The 14,883-nt window shown below is 37.8% G+C and overlaps 5 protein-coding genes across 5 annotated transcripts; 2 read left to right on the forward strand and 3 right to left on the reverse strand.

Annotated features, from left to right (window-relative positions):
* The first annotated feature begins 138 nt into the window (after positions 1 to 138).
* GGS22DRAFT_174818 (ubiquitin carboxyl-terminal hydrolase) lies at positions 139 to 2,962 on the forward strand. The gene is made up of 8 exons (XM_047963161.1): positions 139 to 234; positions 296 to 832; positions 896 to 1,132; positions 1,190 to 1,300; positions 1,356 to 2,146; positions 2,207 to 2,405; positions 2,460 to 2,494; positions 2,556 to 2,962. Exons 2-8 carry the CDS (start codon positions 748 to 750, stop codon positions 2,655 to 2,657), a joined length of 1,560 nt encoding a protein of 519 aa, XP_047814259.1. The 5' UTR covers positions 139 to 234; positions 296 to 747; the 3' UTR covers positions 2,658 to 2,962.
* Positions 2,963 to 3,043: 81 nt separating this feature from the next.
* Positions 3,044 to 4,570, reverse strand: GGS22DRAFT_174820 (putative N6-adenine methyltransferase-domain-containing protein). Its single transcript, XM_047963162.1, has 5 exons — positions 4,396 to 4,570; positions 4,164 to 4,332; positions 3,995 to 4,111; positions 3,550 to 3,742; positions 3,044 to 3,428 (listed from the first exon to the last, which is right to left on the reverse strand). Exons 1-5 carry the CDS (start codon positions 4,419 to 4,421, stop codon positions 3,157 to 3,159), a joined length of 777 nt encoding a protein of 258 aa, XP_047814260.1. The 5' UTR covers positions 4,422 to 4,570; the 3' UTR covers positions 3,044 to 3,156.
* A 47-nt stretch (positions 4,571 to 4,617) lies between these two features.
* Positions 4,618 to 6,460, reverse strand: GGS22DRAFT_174823 (NAD dependent epimerase/dehydratase). The gene is made up of 6 exons (XM_047963163.1): positions 6,200 to 6,460; positions 6,124 to 6,137; positions 6,000 to 6,062; positions 5,456 to 5,943; positions 5,061 to 5,396; positions 4,618 to 4,996 (listed from the first exon to the last, which is right to left on the reverse strand). Exons 1-6 carry the CDS (start codon positions 6,334 to 6,336, stop codon positions 4,892 to 4,894), a joined length of 1,143 nt encoding a protein of 380 aa, XP_047814261.1. The 5' UTR covers positions 6,337 to 6,460; the 3' UTR covers positions 4,618 to 4,891.
* A 191-nt stretch (positions 6,461 to 6,651) lies between these two features.
* Positions 6,652 to 8,329, forward strand: GGS22DRAFT_174824 (uncharacterized protein). The gene is made up of 2 exons (XM_047963164.1): positions 6,652 to 7,140; positions 7,225 to 8,329. Exons 1-2 carry the CDS (start codon positions 6,873 to 6,875, stop codon positions 8,097 to 8,099), a joined length of 1,143 nt encoding a protein of 380 aa, XP_047814262.1. The 5' UTR covers positions 6,652 to 6,872; the 3' UTR covers positions 8,100 to 8,329.
* A 13-nt stretch (positions 8,330 to 8,342) lies between these two features.
* GGS22DRAFT_174825 (GPI transamidase component GAA1) lies at positions 8,343 to 10,818 on the reverse strand. Its single transcript, XM_047963165.1, has 3 exons — positions 10,702 to 10,818; positions 9,213 to 10,588; positions 8,343 to 9,119 (listed from the first exon to the last, which is right to left on the reverse strand). The coding sequence occupies exons 1-3, from the start codon at positions 10,715 to 10,717 to the stop codon at positions 8,622 to 8,624; spliced, it is 1,890 nt and encodes a 629-aa protein (XP_047814263.1). The 5' UTR covers positions 10,718 to 10,818; the 3' UTR covers positions 8,343 to 8,621.
* Positions 10,819 to 14,883: the final 4,065 nt, after the last annotated feature.

Raw genomic sequence — 14,883 nt, forward strand, 5'->3', positions numbered from 1 at the left:
ATTTTAAAGTTAACCCCTGGATCGCTGGGTGAGCGTGCTCGATAAGCAAGATAAGATCGCGGATCAGGTGCCGATAAGAATTTCCAGCGTGTTGCTTCACCTGTAATTTCGTAATCTTTCCTTGCGCACCTACCTACTACAATGACAATGATTCTGTAGATCTATCGTGGAGTTTTATTCTTTCTAATATTGGAACCTTGAGTCCAATATTTAATAACTTCACAAACTGGACTTGTAAGCCACTCCTAATCAATATGCACGTCATTAGTATGCGGCTAACCAATAGCTTTCGAAGCTGTATAAAGGCAACAGAAGAAAGGTTCCCAAGTTAGCGGTCGAATCGTCGAATCGCCAAATCGTGAAATCCCCGAATCGCATCTTTAGACGCTTCATCGCAGTTTCGCCTCGTCTATGCCAGCCAGAGCCTCATTTGTCCCTCTTTCTCTCCGTCCCTTTATCCCTCCAATTTAACTCTTACTTCTTCAATCTCGACCTTCCCAAACTACGAAAGACGCTCGTGGTTATTTAGTCAACACCTTCGTCCTCTTTTCCCGTACCGCTGACTATTGGCCATTGTCTATCGTCCATTTACCATTTACCGCATACCACCCGAATCTACCAACACTCCTGCCTTGAATCTCTCCTCCACTACCGTATCCATAGCAATTGGCGTGCATATCTCTTCATTTTAGAGAATAAGCTATACGATAAAGCCTCGATAAATCTACCAAAATCCTGGTTGCAACCATGGCTGCACGACCTACCACTCCGGCGTCGCCTAAGAATGCTAAGATCAATTCTCCGACTCCTGGAACACCCTTGTTTGGCTGTGGTCAGTACCGCAATCCTATCGTTGGACTGCTTGCTCTAGTACATATATGCTAATACCTCCCAGAGCATGTTCAACTACTCCTTTCTAACAGCACGGATGTGATGAATAGCACTGTGCAGTATTACAAGATGCTGTTGAGAGTCATATTTGATGGAAATCCCTTAGTACCACAGACGTGTAAGGGACCAGACGGACAGATAGTTACCTCTTTAACATCCAACTACCTCTGTTTGCAATGCTCGACCATCGCTTCGGAGGAAGAGCGCGTAAAGCATGGCCATAAGAAGAGCCACAGATTTTGTAAGCTTCGACAAAGCTTCATGCCCTTCCCCCGTCCCTTCTGCTGACCATTCATAGACGTTGATTCGAGAAGTGGTGCTCTTTTCTGCCAGTTCTGCGAGGACTTCGTATGGGACCCGACTCTAGAGGAACTTCGAGTGAGAAAGATAGGAACCGGATCTTTCTCGAGTACGTTTTACCATCAAGTATCGATTATTTTGCTAAGTTGGACTAATGTACCTAGGTCGCAAAAGGAAGCACGAGGAAATGTTCTCGGATGCCGTGAAGGACCCACTTAAGGATGATCCTAGGTATATCTCGACCAACACCACCATCGCCTCCTGTAGAGCAGACGGGCTTCGGGGAATTTACAATGCTGGCGCGACATGCTACCAGAACGTGGTCCTTCAGAGTTTCCTTCACAATCCTTTACTCAGAAACTTCTACCTGAGTGATGGACACCAGAGTAGCGATTGTCAGGTGGCTCACTGTTTGAGCTGTGCGATGGACGATATGTTTCAAGATTTCTATGCCCTCGAGAACACCAATGGCTATACGGCGGCTAATATCCTCTCCGGGTTTTGGATATCCGAAAAGAAGGCTTTCGAGAACCTGGTGACAACTAGGGAGCAGGATGCTCATGAGTTCTTCCAGTTCCTAGCCGAGGAGCTACATGAGAGGAACGGAGATGGCAAGAAGCCCGAGACGGGAAGTGAGCATAGCTGCAACTGCATCATACACCAGACTTTCTACGGAAAGCTCCAGAGCCAGACAACTTGTCAACATTGCGGGGGCGTTACTAACGCCATAGAGTCGTTTCTTGATCTAAGCTTGGGCCTAGACAATTTATCCCACAAGAGAGTCAAGAAGGCCCCTAAGGGTGGCCCATCCCTGACATTGCAAGATTGTCTAGACGAGGAGTACATCAAGTCTGATAAGTGTGAGTATCGTTGTAGGAACTGCAATTCATCGCAGCAGGCTCGACGAGACCACAGCATCAAGCTTCTACCGAACGTCCTCTCCATACAGCTCAAAGTGAGTACAGCTTCTGTCATCCTAATCTCCCGGAGGATAAGTGCTGACGGAGACGTGTAGCGATTCGAGTTCAAGCAAGGCAGCCGTGACCGAGTTGCATCTAAGATTAGTACTAAGGTCCAGTTTCCATTGCAGCTTAACATGCTTCCGTACACTACCCGTGGTAGAGCTTCAGATGCTAGAGACAGTCAGGAGCTGAGACGTTCGTGCACATACGACCTGTTGAGTGTCGTGGAACACGTTGGAGAGATCGACACCGGTGAGTTGTGTGAACTTGTACATTTATCTCTCCGACTGTAACTGACCAGGACAGGGCACTATGTGACTTATTCCCGAGTTGGAGACCAGGTGAGTTATATATACTCAGTATCCATCACGAACTCTCCCATAGGTGCTAATGTTGCTCTAGTGGTTTTCATTCAACGACCACAGGGTCGAGTTGGCTAAGAAGTCCGACGTATTAGGAAGCCAGGCATACCTACTATTCTACATCATCCGATCATTGACATAGGGGTGTGGTTTGTATTATTCGGCATCGGGATCGGACGGAGTTGTTCTGAAGCATTTGCATGGTTTGGGGGGTGATGACTCCAGTATGGCGTATTGACGTTTGCCTTTGAATAGAGAGGCGTTTTCACAAACGGAACTATCCTCATTTATGACTACTAAGGTGCCCTATATGATGTGACTCTAAGTCGTCGTTGTCTTAAGCCGGGTTGCCATTTCATCCTCCACTGAGTTCGGTTTCATCTACCTGGAAGTATCATTACATCACAGGCTCTATTTATGCGACTGCGCTTTTTAATTACATTGGACTTGGTGATGATCTGTCAAAGGATAAGGCAAAGTAGGATCGGTCATAAGCGCGAAGATTCGTAGGGTTAGAATATCAGAGGATGAGCAAGAAGTAGCTAAATAATGATTGAGCTATGCATCTATGAATGTGTTAGACGATGGGTATAAGTACTTTCAGTTCGCCCTCCTTAGGCGAACTCTCGAATTAGCCGTGTCTATATAGTTTCCTGGCCCTTGTCGGCCTTTTCTTTCTCGCCTATAAACTTCCATGCGTCACACTCGAAGTTAGCGTAGCAATAGAATTCGTTGCTTAGCCCGTGAGCATGAATTGGCTCGTACGTCGTGGTGCGTGCCCCTAAAGACCGGTATAGCTTCATGATGAGAGGCTCCATGCGCTCTCCCGTGCTGATTAATATCCGAGGGTGAGAGTGACCTTGGGCGCTTGTCCCTAAGGATGATCGAGACATCCAGCGCAACGTCAAAGCAACTGCATGCAGAGTTAGCCACTTAAATAACTTTATACATGCCGTGCGAGTTGCCAATAAGGTATGGATGTGTATAGCAGTAGGTAGAACACAGCAAAGTAGGGCTGGGTGAGATATACGCACTTTTTGTCTGACAGTCTTCGCTGAGGAAAGGGGGGTCGCATATGATACGGTCAACGGCACCTTTCAGATGAGCCGGGAGCTTAACGGGCTGCTGGAAATCGTAGAAGATAAATTCGGGGAAGACAGCAAAGCGTTGGTCGTGCTCGAGGAGGTAGACTTGCTTCGGCTTGGGATGAGTTGCATCTGCTGTGTTCTGTGAAGGAGGGAGGATAAGCATTAGTAGGGAACATTGTGCAATTATTATTCTTGCGTAGGCTGTAGATTTAGAGAAGGAATGCAGAGTTACTAAGATGCTATCCAACCATGGCAAAGATAAGTTGGGAGGAGTGTGAGGTTCGTCACTCCATCTTCAAGAGGGTGAAATGGTAGGTCGGACTCGGGTTTGGAAAGTTGACTACCTAGGTACAGAACTAATTCTCAGTTATAGCAATCAACAATCACTTACCAATAGATTCTTTAAGGCAATGAAAACACTCGGCGTCGACACCACGGCGATAACATCGTTTTCAGTTACGCCGTCTAATAGCTGTCTCGCATAAAGTATAGCCGTCTCGTCCGAATACTGACGTAGTCAAATCAGACACAAGTCTTAAATTAAATGCTAGAATGCATACCCAAAATTGGGACTTATTCCAATCCTCGGTGAAGAGATCCATGGATAAGGGTTGGGCGTCGACATGCTCGTCTTCGGCTGCTGTCTTCAGCTTCTCGAATTTTTCAGCATGCGCATCGCGCTCGCCGTAGAATTCCTGCAGCGCAGAAAGTGCATGGGAAGAGAGAGCTCTGTTGAAAAGTTAGCATGGCATCTATGGATACTTGTGTTGGGTAAAATAGTTGCTCACTTACATTGGTTCGTCGTCGCTATCAGCCATTTTTTGAGAAGACCTACTTTCCTAGTAGGTATATTCGATTGATTCTCGGTTATAAAATAATAATTTTCGGGTTGATGGTATGACCTGAGTTGAAGTTTTTGTCTTATTCTTCTTATTATTCTTATTTTTTACTTGATGTTGGGGCTCTGTCCTATGACATTGTAAGAATAAGTTTTCCGGTTTTTTTTCTTGGAGCACGAAAATCTTTACCGATTAACTAGTAGAACATGAAAACATAAAACATAAAGTACGTAAAATATACAACACGGAAAACATAGCTCAGTATTATAAATCACCCACGCTACAACATGGCAATAGATCATTTTGCAATATATAAAGTAAAGCTCTTGTAATACTCCTTGCGATTCTTAAATTAGCAGAAAGCTACCAAGTCTGGTATATATATATGTACAGTTGCAATAAGGCTTGCCTTTTCTAAGAATCGCGTCGACGTTATTGTTGCAGTGAAATTATATCTGTGGTTCGTCCATCACATGAAGGTATTTCTTGTTTTCCTCCTTCTCCTTCTCCGTCGATGGAGGGAGATCGTAGTGTGTGTTGCCACGCAATCCACGCTGTTGTAATTTGTCAGAATTGCATATTCATATAGATCATACATTCAAAGAAAGGTACACTTACTAGGTATTCATATGTGAAGTCGGAGATCTCGCCCGGTGTTATACCTAGATCGGCGAATGTCTTCGCCGTCTCGTCAATCTCCTGGTCGATGAATTCCCGGTCTACATCCTCGGCCGAGAGTACCGGGAACCAGATGAACCGGTTCATCAAGTGAGCTATCGGTCTTATGATCGCCTTAGGGATATTGATGTGTCTTCGCTTCTTGTGGATTTCCTTGTCAACCAACTCAGAGATCTCTTTTGTCGAGTAATTCTTAGGGCCATATAGCTCGAACGTCTGCCCGGCCGTGGTATCATCGTAGAGCATCACTTCTAGGGCTTTGCCGACATCGATGACCTGTCCATGTTAGTTGATCATATCAAATACCACAATATCCACCGTGGGGGAAGACATACGTGGACGGGCCAGTATCTTTCTTTCATGTGATTAGATGTAAATATGTTGGTAATGCCACCTAGTCGGAGAAGAAGTCTGTCCTCGTAACCGAATAAGGGTGACGGCCGTACGATGGTGGTTTCAGGGAAAATACTTCGGGCGACCTGCTCTCCTCGACCCTTGGAAGCGTAGAATTCGGAAGGAGAGTCGGGGTTGGCGTTGTAGGACGAAACATGGATGTAACGGTCGACATCGTACTTGGCGACAGCTTCGACGATGCGCTCGGTACCCTCGACATGGACATCGTCCAGCGTGAAGTTTTTGGTAGGGTATTCTCGTCCGATGAGATTGTACACAGCGTCAGAGTGACGAACGCTCGTCTCGATAGACTCTGTGTTGCGCAGATCGTATTCGACGAAGGTGATACGACCTAGATCACCGGCAACCTTGAGATGACGCTTCTCCATCTCCTCTCGGAAGGGGATGACAACTTGACATCCTTGACGTGCTGTGACTTGTTGTTAGGTATGTACAACTATGCCGGACTCCATGCACGCCTCGTACCTAATCGGTTGACGATATATCTCCCGAGCTGTCCCGTTGCGCCAAATACCGTCGCAGTGTGGCCTACGTAATTCGTTAGAATCGGAAGAGCGAGGAATGGCGTGTAGTAGTAAGAGAAGATTACCTCCGAGAGATGATCTGTTAGGAAAGATCACATTAGCGTTTATTCAAGTGGTAGAAGAGTAACAGCGACAACTAACCGTCCACCTTGAACGCGAATGATGGGCTTGCCGGTACGGGTTATGGTAAGGTCGGAAATGTGGGAAATGTGTCTGGCTTGGGTCAAGTTGAAGGCCAGCTTTCGACTAGACCGCACGGCGGTAGGAAAGGAAGCCATCCTTGCTCGAGTCCGAGTTGCGAAGAATGACGAGACCTTTCCAATTGCAACGGAGTGAGTTCGTGATTGTATCTTGGTGGTGGGATTGAAGCTCTACCTAGTAACCTTGAAATGTCGTAACGAGTCAAGCCACAGGAAAGTATTGGTCAAAGCTAATGCGCCTGGCAAGATTGGTTGATAATTGAGAACATGGAAAGTCAAGCCACATTATGATTATGTCATTATAATTAGGTAAGCGAGGGAAACGAAACCTTGAAATGGGCTAATAACTACCTAGGATGTCCTAGGTACGAAGGTACCTGATCAATTAGGTGAGGAAGGTACCAAGGACAGGCTACACACCAGCCGCGTATTGATTGAAGCTTGAGAAGCTTAGAAGCTTCCATCTTCCACTTTTAACAACTGCATCTTGAACAAACGAAACTACCACAACACCAATTCCGAATTAATCCCTGTCGACACCTCTAGACTGGACTCCTCTTATTACGACTACACCAAACCAAAAAAAAAGGGATATTCGAGAATAGCATCATACCATGAACGTCGACACTATCGCCGACTTCCTCGCTGATCAGCGGGACGAGACCCCGGACGAGCTCCAATATCTCATCATTCAGTTCGAAAATTACTGGGAGCGCAAGTTATGGCACCAACTTACAGATGCCCTGATCGAGTTCTTCGCCAACCCCAAGAGCGAACCTCAACGACTAAAGTTCTACAAGGTATTCATATCAAAGTTCGCGGACAGGATCAACCAACTCAAGCTCGTCGACTTGGGTCTGAAAGCTGCTACTCAATGTAGAGGTAAATATCCATAATATATGACTTTCTAAATATCTATGACTATCTAAATATCTAACCATATATACTCTACTAATATCTGAATAGATGACCAAGAACGTCTGACTTTCCTCACTTCCCTCGCTAAGAAGGTCGACAACGAAAACTCCCAAGACGCCTTCGTGTATGCCACCGCCGCTGTCGCCCGTGTCGAGTTGGATCTACGGGATCTCGAGGCCTCCCAGAAAAACCTCGAAAAGGCCGAGCGCATTCTTGACTCTTTCGACAGCGTTGAGACCAAGGTCCACGCTGCCTTCTATCATGTCAACGCCAACTACTATCAAGCCAAGGCCGACTTCGCCTCGTACTACCGCAACGCCCTCCTCTACCTTGCCTGCATAGACCTATCGTCGCTATCCCCCGAAGAACGCAAGGCCCGTGCCTACGACTTGGGTATCGCCGCCCTTGTTTCCGACTCCATCTACAATTTCGGCGAGCTACTACAGCATCCAATTTTGGCCGCCTTAACCGGCGAAGTTGCCTGGCTGCAAGAGCTGCTGCTAGCCTTCAACCGGGGAGACCTAGCGGCTTACGATGTGCTGTCGGGTCATATCTCAAGCAATCCGCTTCTGAAAGAGCACGTCGAGGATATCCGCCAGAAGATCTACCTCGCAGCCTTGACCGAGAGCGTGTTCCGACGGCCGCCGCATCAACGCGCCATGAGCTTCGGCACCATATCGGCCGATACCAAGGTGCGCAAGGACGAGATCGAGCACCTGGTTATGAAGGCCCTGAGCCTGGGTCTCGTGCGTGGCACCATCGACGAAGTCGACGAGCTCGTCAACTTCACCTGGGTGCAGCCGCGCATTCTCGACATGAGCCAGATCGCCAGCATGAACCAACGTCTGGGTGAGTGGGGCGAGAACGTGAACAAGCTGGGCAACTGGATTGAGGCTACCGGACAGGATATCTGGGCTCCTTGATCTTGCGTGCTGGTTCTTGGGCAAGAGCGGATGAATTCAAATGCTATGTAATAGGCAATGACTCAGGAAAGGGAGATGCGGTGGGAAAGCGATATCCCCTTTTCTGAACTACTCAGGTAGTAACGTCTCTGCATGCGGTCTGAGCCTTGTATGATAGATACTAATAGACGACATACGGTCCGAGTAAGATGACTGAACGTCTTGCTGTAATGCAATTGAATTCCTTGAGACGCTGACAGAGGCGTCAACTTCAATTTTGTGATGAAAATGAAAACTTCAAAAAAGGTAATGGTATCTTAATTCTTCGCCACGACTGGCCTTCTAAAAATTTCTAGCACCAAAAGTTTTAACTCTTGATTGTTAGGACAATACCCCCTTTGCCTTTGCCTTCGCTTCTAGTCCTTGTCTGCCTAACCTCGACGCTCTCTACCAACTCTGGTAGACGTGACATAACCTATACGCTATATGTAACTATGCTAATGACCTCCATCATACTCCCCATAAAATCAAATCAAGCTATGCCTATGCCTTTTTTTCCTTTCCTCCTATTCCCTCTCCCGGTTGTCCCAGCACAACAAGGCACCCGACAATCCACGCGGGCCACCAGACGCACCAGATGACGAGCGGGGTATACAGGCCCCAAACATGCCATCCGAACGCGGCCTCCTCTAGTACATTGCTCACACCCACACCTGCGACTGCACTCCCGACCAGTAACACCGCAGGCGGGCTTAGCACATGTAAAAGTAAAACCTGTGCGTACCGAGCCACGGGGCTGCCGGGCCAAGGGCGGGTGAACGATAACGGGGAAGATAGTAGCCCGATCAAGAAGGCCAAGGAAAAGTTGAGGGTGGCGAGGGAAGAGAGGAACATGCCTAGGAGGAGGAGGGAGAAGGATTTGATGAGCTGGTACTGCTGCGTCGTGGGTGGCTTGCTGGTGCTATTTGTGATGAAGTAGGAGGCGAGGTGGGGGAGAGCAACGTTGAATAAGGCGAATAAGACAAAGATTGGAGTGAGGAGCTGTAGTTACTGTTAGCGAGAGGCTGTGGAAAGTTGATGAAGGAATGAGAAGGGGTAGAGTAGAAGAAAAGGGGGAGAACGGTATGGACTTACGCTGGATGGTGTCTGGTTGAAAACGAAGAGCGGAATGACTCCTATGAACTGGCAGCCCGCAACAAGAGTAAGCGGAAGTAGAGTCTCTCGTTCGACAGTTTCTCGTTCGGCTGTCTTCGAGACTGGTGCTGCCTCCTTCCCCTTCACCACCTCGCCGCCCTTTGTCTTCCCATCCGTCTCGGATTTCTCGTTGATTTCTTTTTTCTTCTCAGTCTTCTCAACATATCCGCTCCTAACCCACAACGCAATAGCCATAATAGTAAAATTGGCCGCGATCAGCATTGCACTGGGGAGATACGTGCCGATGCTCACAAACCGGTGCTTATGAATGAGCAAATAGAAGAAGAAGCTCTGGTGTAGCTTCTCCAACAGATTATTCAGACTCCGAAACATGCCCTCGACTAGCCGTCCTAACCCCATCTCATCATGCCACCCGTTCCCTACCGGATGTAGCGTTATAGCGTCGACATGGTACGGGATGAACGAGCTATGGGGGCCAGATGCATGTCCCAGCGCCTGCCGCAACATCCCTCTTAGTACTGTCTTTAGGTTATCATCGTACTTCTGATTGTGTTTCCACATGCCCTGCAACGAGGACTCCATGCCCATCTGACCACTCGCAATATTAACGACCGAGTTGATTAGATCCAGGTTCGGCAACTGCCCGTTGACACCATCATACACGATATGCACCGACTCAAAGCGACTTTCTTGCGCATAATCGAGCGCGATGGCGCCCTGCAGAGCGCCGGACTTGATAGGCAGCGAAGCGACACTTGTCGGGTCATGGGCATCGTGGTATGCATCGACCCAGGCCTGGGGTCCGGCTCTACTGTCGGGCGGCACAACAAGAATGATGTCCTTAGACCATAACGACCAGCGTCTAAAGTACCTGGTCAGAGCAAGCGCCAGTGCCAGACCATTGCGATTGAACTCCTCCTTCACATTCTTCCAGGCGGCGACTAGGACAATTGCCTCTGTCGCGTCGCCTCTCGGTGCTTGGAGGATCGCATAGACGTTCTCGCCGCCGTACGTATTCCCTCCGGAGCTGTATGTGTAATTTTGCCTGCCGACTTTAAGTCCGACACCCTTGAAAATCTGCTCAAGCTCGTCATTGACCTCGATGTTAGTTTTGTTTGCCGTGTATAGCGCATCTACTTCGTGTCTATAGGCGCGGAACACGTTCTGGTCGCTTCCGCCGAAATAGGTATGAACCTGACCTGGTAGCAGGGCGTTCTCGCTGATGTAGGTTCGGCGCGAGTACTGGTCGAGGGGAAGGACTAGGAGCCATACGACACCGACGATGATGCATAAGAGCGAGATATATGGTGGGAGCTTGAGAAGTCGTGGGTCGCGGCGGAGGACCAACGCCGCAGCTGTATTGGAATTCTTATTAGCCAATATTCTAAATAGTCTAAATATTCCAAATATTCCAAATATTACAATTCAATGCAAATTCTTCATAGAGGTAATCAGAAATACAACTTACAAATTAAACGCGGCATGGCTTCTCCTCTAGTCTTTCGAGTTTTCTGTCGCGATGATGTGTGAATTGGCTACATTTATAAGTGATTAAGTTGTATTTGTATGTGACTATGTGTTAATATTATAGGCACAGTATGTACCTAAATAGCTAAGTCGAGCTAAGTAGATCGCGGTATGACACGACCTGGTAGGGTGGACCATAAGCCCGTATCCGCCAACCCGCCAATTCAATTAATGTATTAAAATGTACACAGTATGAATAAGCAGTATATATGGAACTTATACTGTGCTTTATAGTTTACAAAACGTTGCTAATGTTTAATGATAATATTTTTAATACTTAGGTAAATATATACTTATTATAAATAAGAATATTTTTTATTTTATAAAGTTTTTAATTTAATAAGTTAAAACGAGAAAACGACGTTAATTTTTATTGTTAAATTTTATAATTTATTAATAAGGAAAAAAATAAAGTGAAAGTTATATAAGTAAATATTTATTAAATTTAAGGAAGAATATAATTTATTTTTATTTTTTATTAAGTATATATTATATGTTATTTATTTTTTATTTTATTTTTTAGTTTTATGTTAATATTTAAATTTTATAATTTATTTATTTAGTTAATTTTTTTATTTTAATATTATATTTAAGTAATTATTTAAAGCTTAACGCGAATTAACGTTAATAAAGTTAATTATTTCGTTAGGAAAAAAATTATAAACTTTTAAAAAAAAAGTAAGTTATTTAGTTATTTATATTCGAATTTTTTTTCTTTTTTTAAATAAATATTATTAAGTATTAAAGTTATAAAACTTTTTATTTTAAATATTTAATTCGTAAAAAGTAATTAAAAAAAATCGATATTTATTATATTAAATTTTTAACTTATTTTAAGGTAAATATATTTCATTTTAATAATAAGTTTTATTTAAATATAAAGTATAATAATATTTAAAAAAGTTTATAAGTATAATAATATTTAAGTAAAAATTAAACGATTTTTATTAATTATTATTTATATTTTTATTTATTATTTAAATTCTTAATATTATTTTTTTTACGATTAATATTTAATCCTTAAAAAGGGTTATTTATTAATTTAACGTATTTAGTTTAATTTTTTCTTTTTATTAAACGAAATAATAATAATAATAATAATTAATATTAACGTTAAAAAACCATTACTTATATAATTATTTTAAAATCTTATTAAAGGTATATTAAACGTGTTAAACTAAGTTTTATATTTTATATTTAAATATAAAATCTTTATAATTTATTTAATAATTTATATTTTTAAACGTACGTTATAATAGTTTATATTATATTTTTTTTATTAAAAAACGGAAAAAAAAGAAGCGTAAAAAAAACGGTATTATTAATAAAATTAAGCACGTATTTATTTAATAAAAACTATGTTAAATATAAATTTAATTACTTTAAAATATTATTATTAATATATAATATCGTTTTTTAGGTTTATTAAAAATATTATTTTTTATATTTTTATAACTTTTTTATAATAATAATAATAACGATAATAAAAATCATAATAATTAACTTTATTACGAAACGAAATTAAAAAATTAAAAAATAATAACGTTATTACGTAAAAAGTTTTTAATTATTTTCTTTATAAAAAATACGGTATATATATAAGTGAAGTTTTTTATTTATTTTATTTTTAAGATTAATCGTAAATAAGATTTTTACGGGGATTTTACGAGCTTAATTTTAATTTTATAAACTTTTAATTATTAATTTAAAAAAAAATTAATATTTAATAAACTTTTTTTATATTTAAGATTTTACTTTTAAATAATAATTTAAGTTTACGTTTTTTTAACTTTAAATATTTATTAATAAAATAAATAATTTTTAAATATATAATTATTTAATAAGTAAATTATTATAAATAAATATTATAACTTATTTTTTTAAATAATAATTATTTACCGTTATATATTAAAATTATATATATACGTTTATTTAATAAATAAACCGGACTTAATATAAATATTAAAAAGTTAATTATATTAAAGGTATATATATTATTTATTATACGGGGATTAGTGTTAAATATTATTAATATTAAAATAAATATTATTAAATAATTATATATTATATTATTAAAAATATAATTAATTAAAAAAATATATTAATATATAAAAAAGTTATACATTAAAACTAATATAAAATTATTAAACGTTTAGGATTTAATGTAATTTTAACGTTTATTAAATAAATTATTATTAAATAAAAACGTAGTTTTTTTTTCGAAAAAAAAAAAAAGAAATTATAAATTTTAAAACCTTAAAAAATTATTATATTAATTTTAAAATATTATTTTAAACTTTTATATTAATTTTTATTACATTATTATTTATTTTATTTTATATTATTTAAGTTATAAAATGAAATTAAAAAACTTAAAAATAATAACGTTATTACGTAAAAAGTTTTTAATTATTTTTATTATAAAAAATACGATATATATATAAATAAAACTTTTTATTTATTTTATCCTTAAAATTAAAAGTTAATAGAATTTTTATAAACTTAACGAGAATTTTATAAGTTAAGTTTTAATTTTATAAATATTTAGTTATTAATTTTTCTTTCGATTAAATATAAAATAATTTTTATAAATAAAAATATAGTAAAAAAAGTAATAAAATAAATAAATATTTAATAAATATACGGCTTTTATAACCGTATTTAATAATGTAAAGTTATAATATTTTTTTAATTAATTAAAACTAAGCTTTTATAAAAGCTTTATTATTTTAATAATATAATTTAAATTCGAATATGTGTTTTTTAATTAGTTAAAATATTTATCGATAAACTTTTACGCTTTTAAAATTAAGCTTAAATAATTAAGTATATAAATATTATTTATGTTATATAAAACCGAAAAAATACTAATAAAACGTATATATATTATCCCATATATATTAAATAAAAGATTAAATACCGTAATTTAAGCTTTTAAACTTAATTTTAAAATTTATATTTTTTCGTAATGTTAAATTTTTAATTAATTATTTCGTATTTAAAACATTTTTAAAAATTTAATAATTAAAATAGTTTAATTATTTTTATAACACGTTTTTAAATAAGTTTAATTACATTAAAATTAATAAAAGATTAAATTAAAGTTTTATAATTAAAATTAAATTAAGTTAAAATTAACTCGAATTAATTAAAGTAATAACTAATTTTTAACTTTAAATATTATAATTAAATAAAAGTTTAAAAGTTAAAAAAAAAAATGGCATATAATTTAAATTAAACGTTTTCAATTAAACTAAATTAAAAAAATTAAAATGTTAAATTAATTAAGTTACAAATAGTTAAAGTTAATTAAGTATATAATAAAATTTTAATATAATTTAAAACGCGTTTAAATTAACGTTAAGCCCTTTTTCGATATAACGCGCGTATTAACTAAAATTATATAACGCGAATAATATTAATTATAAATATTTTAATATTTAACTATTTATTTTTTTTAATTTTTAACGAATATATAAAATTTATATTATTTTTAAAAAAAAGAAAAAAAACTTTATATTATACGAAGTAATTTATTTAGTTTAGTTTAATTTAATTTATAATAATATATTTTATTATATTATTATTAATTTATGACGTTATTTACGATGTTTAAAATAAAAATCGAAAATATTTATATAATAATTATAATTATATATATAATTTTAAACTTAATTTAATTTAATTTTAAACGGTATAACTTTTATTTATATAAAATTTCTTTTATTATATATATATTAAAAAATTTTAACTTAAATATTTAAAAATTTATTCGGTAATAATTTTTAAGATTATTTTTATTATGAAAATATTATTTATATAATAATTATTTTAAATTTATATATACTTTATATATTTTTTTAAATATATTAATTATATTAAATTTAAGTTATTTTTTTTTATAAATTAAAAATATAAAAACAAATATTTAAATATAATTAACATAATATAACGCGTAAAATTTTTATTATTTATTTTTATAAAAATATTTTCTTAAATAATTTTTTTTAAAACTTTATTTATTTAAATTATTAACTTAAATATTATTTTTTTAAATTTTCATTTTATATTTATTATATATATTATAAAATTAAGATTTTAATTTAATTTTTTAATTATAATA

This window comes from Annulohypoxylon maeteangense, assembly GCF_022496945.1.
Source record: "Annulohypoxylon maeteangense strain CBS 123835 unplaced genomic scaffold GGS22scaffold_26, whole genome shotgun sequence".
Classification (NCBI taxonomy): domain Eukaryota; kingdom Fungi; phylum Ascomycota; class Sordariomycetes; order Xylariales; family Hypoxylaceae; genus Annulohypoxylon; species Annulohypoxylon maeteangense.

Bases quoted from the DNA above. Each gene is read 5' to 3' on its own strand.
- GGS22DRAFT_174818 (XM_047963161.1), top strand. From the start codon at position 748: ATGGCTGCACGACCTACCACTCCGGCGTCGCCTAAGAATGCTAAGATC. The intron at 833-895 runs GTCAGTACCGCA...AATACCTCCCAG, and splicing joins AACACCCTTGTTTGGCTGTG to AGCATGTTCAACTACTCCTT. The intron at 2,406-2,459 runs GTGAGTTGTGTG...TGACCAGGACAG, and splicing joins CGTTGGAGAGATCGACACCG to GGCACTATGTGACTTATTCC.
- GGS22DRAFT_174825 (XM_047963165.1), bottom strand. The intron at 9,120-9,212 runs GTAAGTCCATAC...CAGTAACTACAG, and splicing joins TCAACCAGACACCATCCAGC to CTCCTCACTCCAATCTTTGT.
- GGS22DRAFT_174820 (XM_047963162.1), bottom strand. From the start codon at position 4,421: ATGGCTGATAGCGACGACGAACCAAT. The intron at 4,112-4,163 runs GTATGCATTCTA...TGACTACGTCAG, and splicing joins GGAATAAGTCCCAATTTTGG to TATTCGGACGAGACGGCTAT. The intron at 3,743-3,994 runs GTAAGTGATTGT...CCTCCTTCACAG, and splicing joins TTGCCTTAAAGAATCTATTG to AACACAGCAGATGCAACTCA.
- GGS22DRAFT_174824 (XM_047963164.1), top strand. From the start codon at position 6,873: ATGAACGTCGACACTATCGCCGACTTCCTCGCTGATCAGCGGGACGAG. The intron at 7,141-7,224 runs GTAAATATCCAT...ATATCTGAATAG, and splicing joins AGCTGCTACTCAATGTAGAG to ATGACCAAGAACGTCTGACT.
- GGS22DRAFT_174823 (XM_047963163.1), bottom strand. From the start codon at position 6,336: ATGGCTTCCTTTCCTACCGCCGTGCGGTCTAGTCGAAAGCTGGCCTTC. The intron at 5,944-5,999 runs GTACGAGGCGTG...AACAAGTCACAG, and splicing joins ATATATCGTCAACCGATTAG to CACGTCAAGGATGTCAAGTT. The intron at 5,397-5,455 runs GTATGTCTTCCC...TAACATGGACAG, and splicing joins AAAGATACTGGCCCGTCCAC to GTCATCGATGTCGGCAAAGC.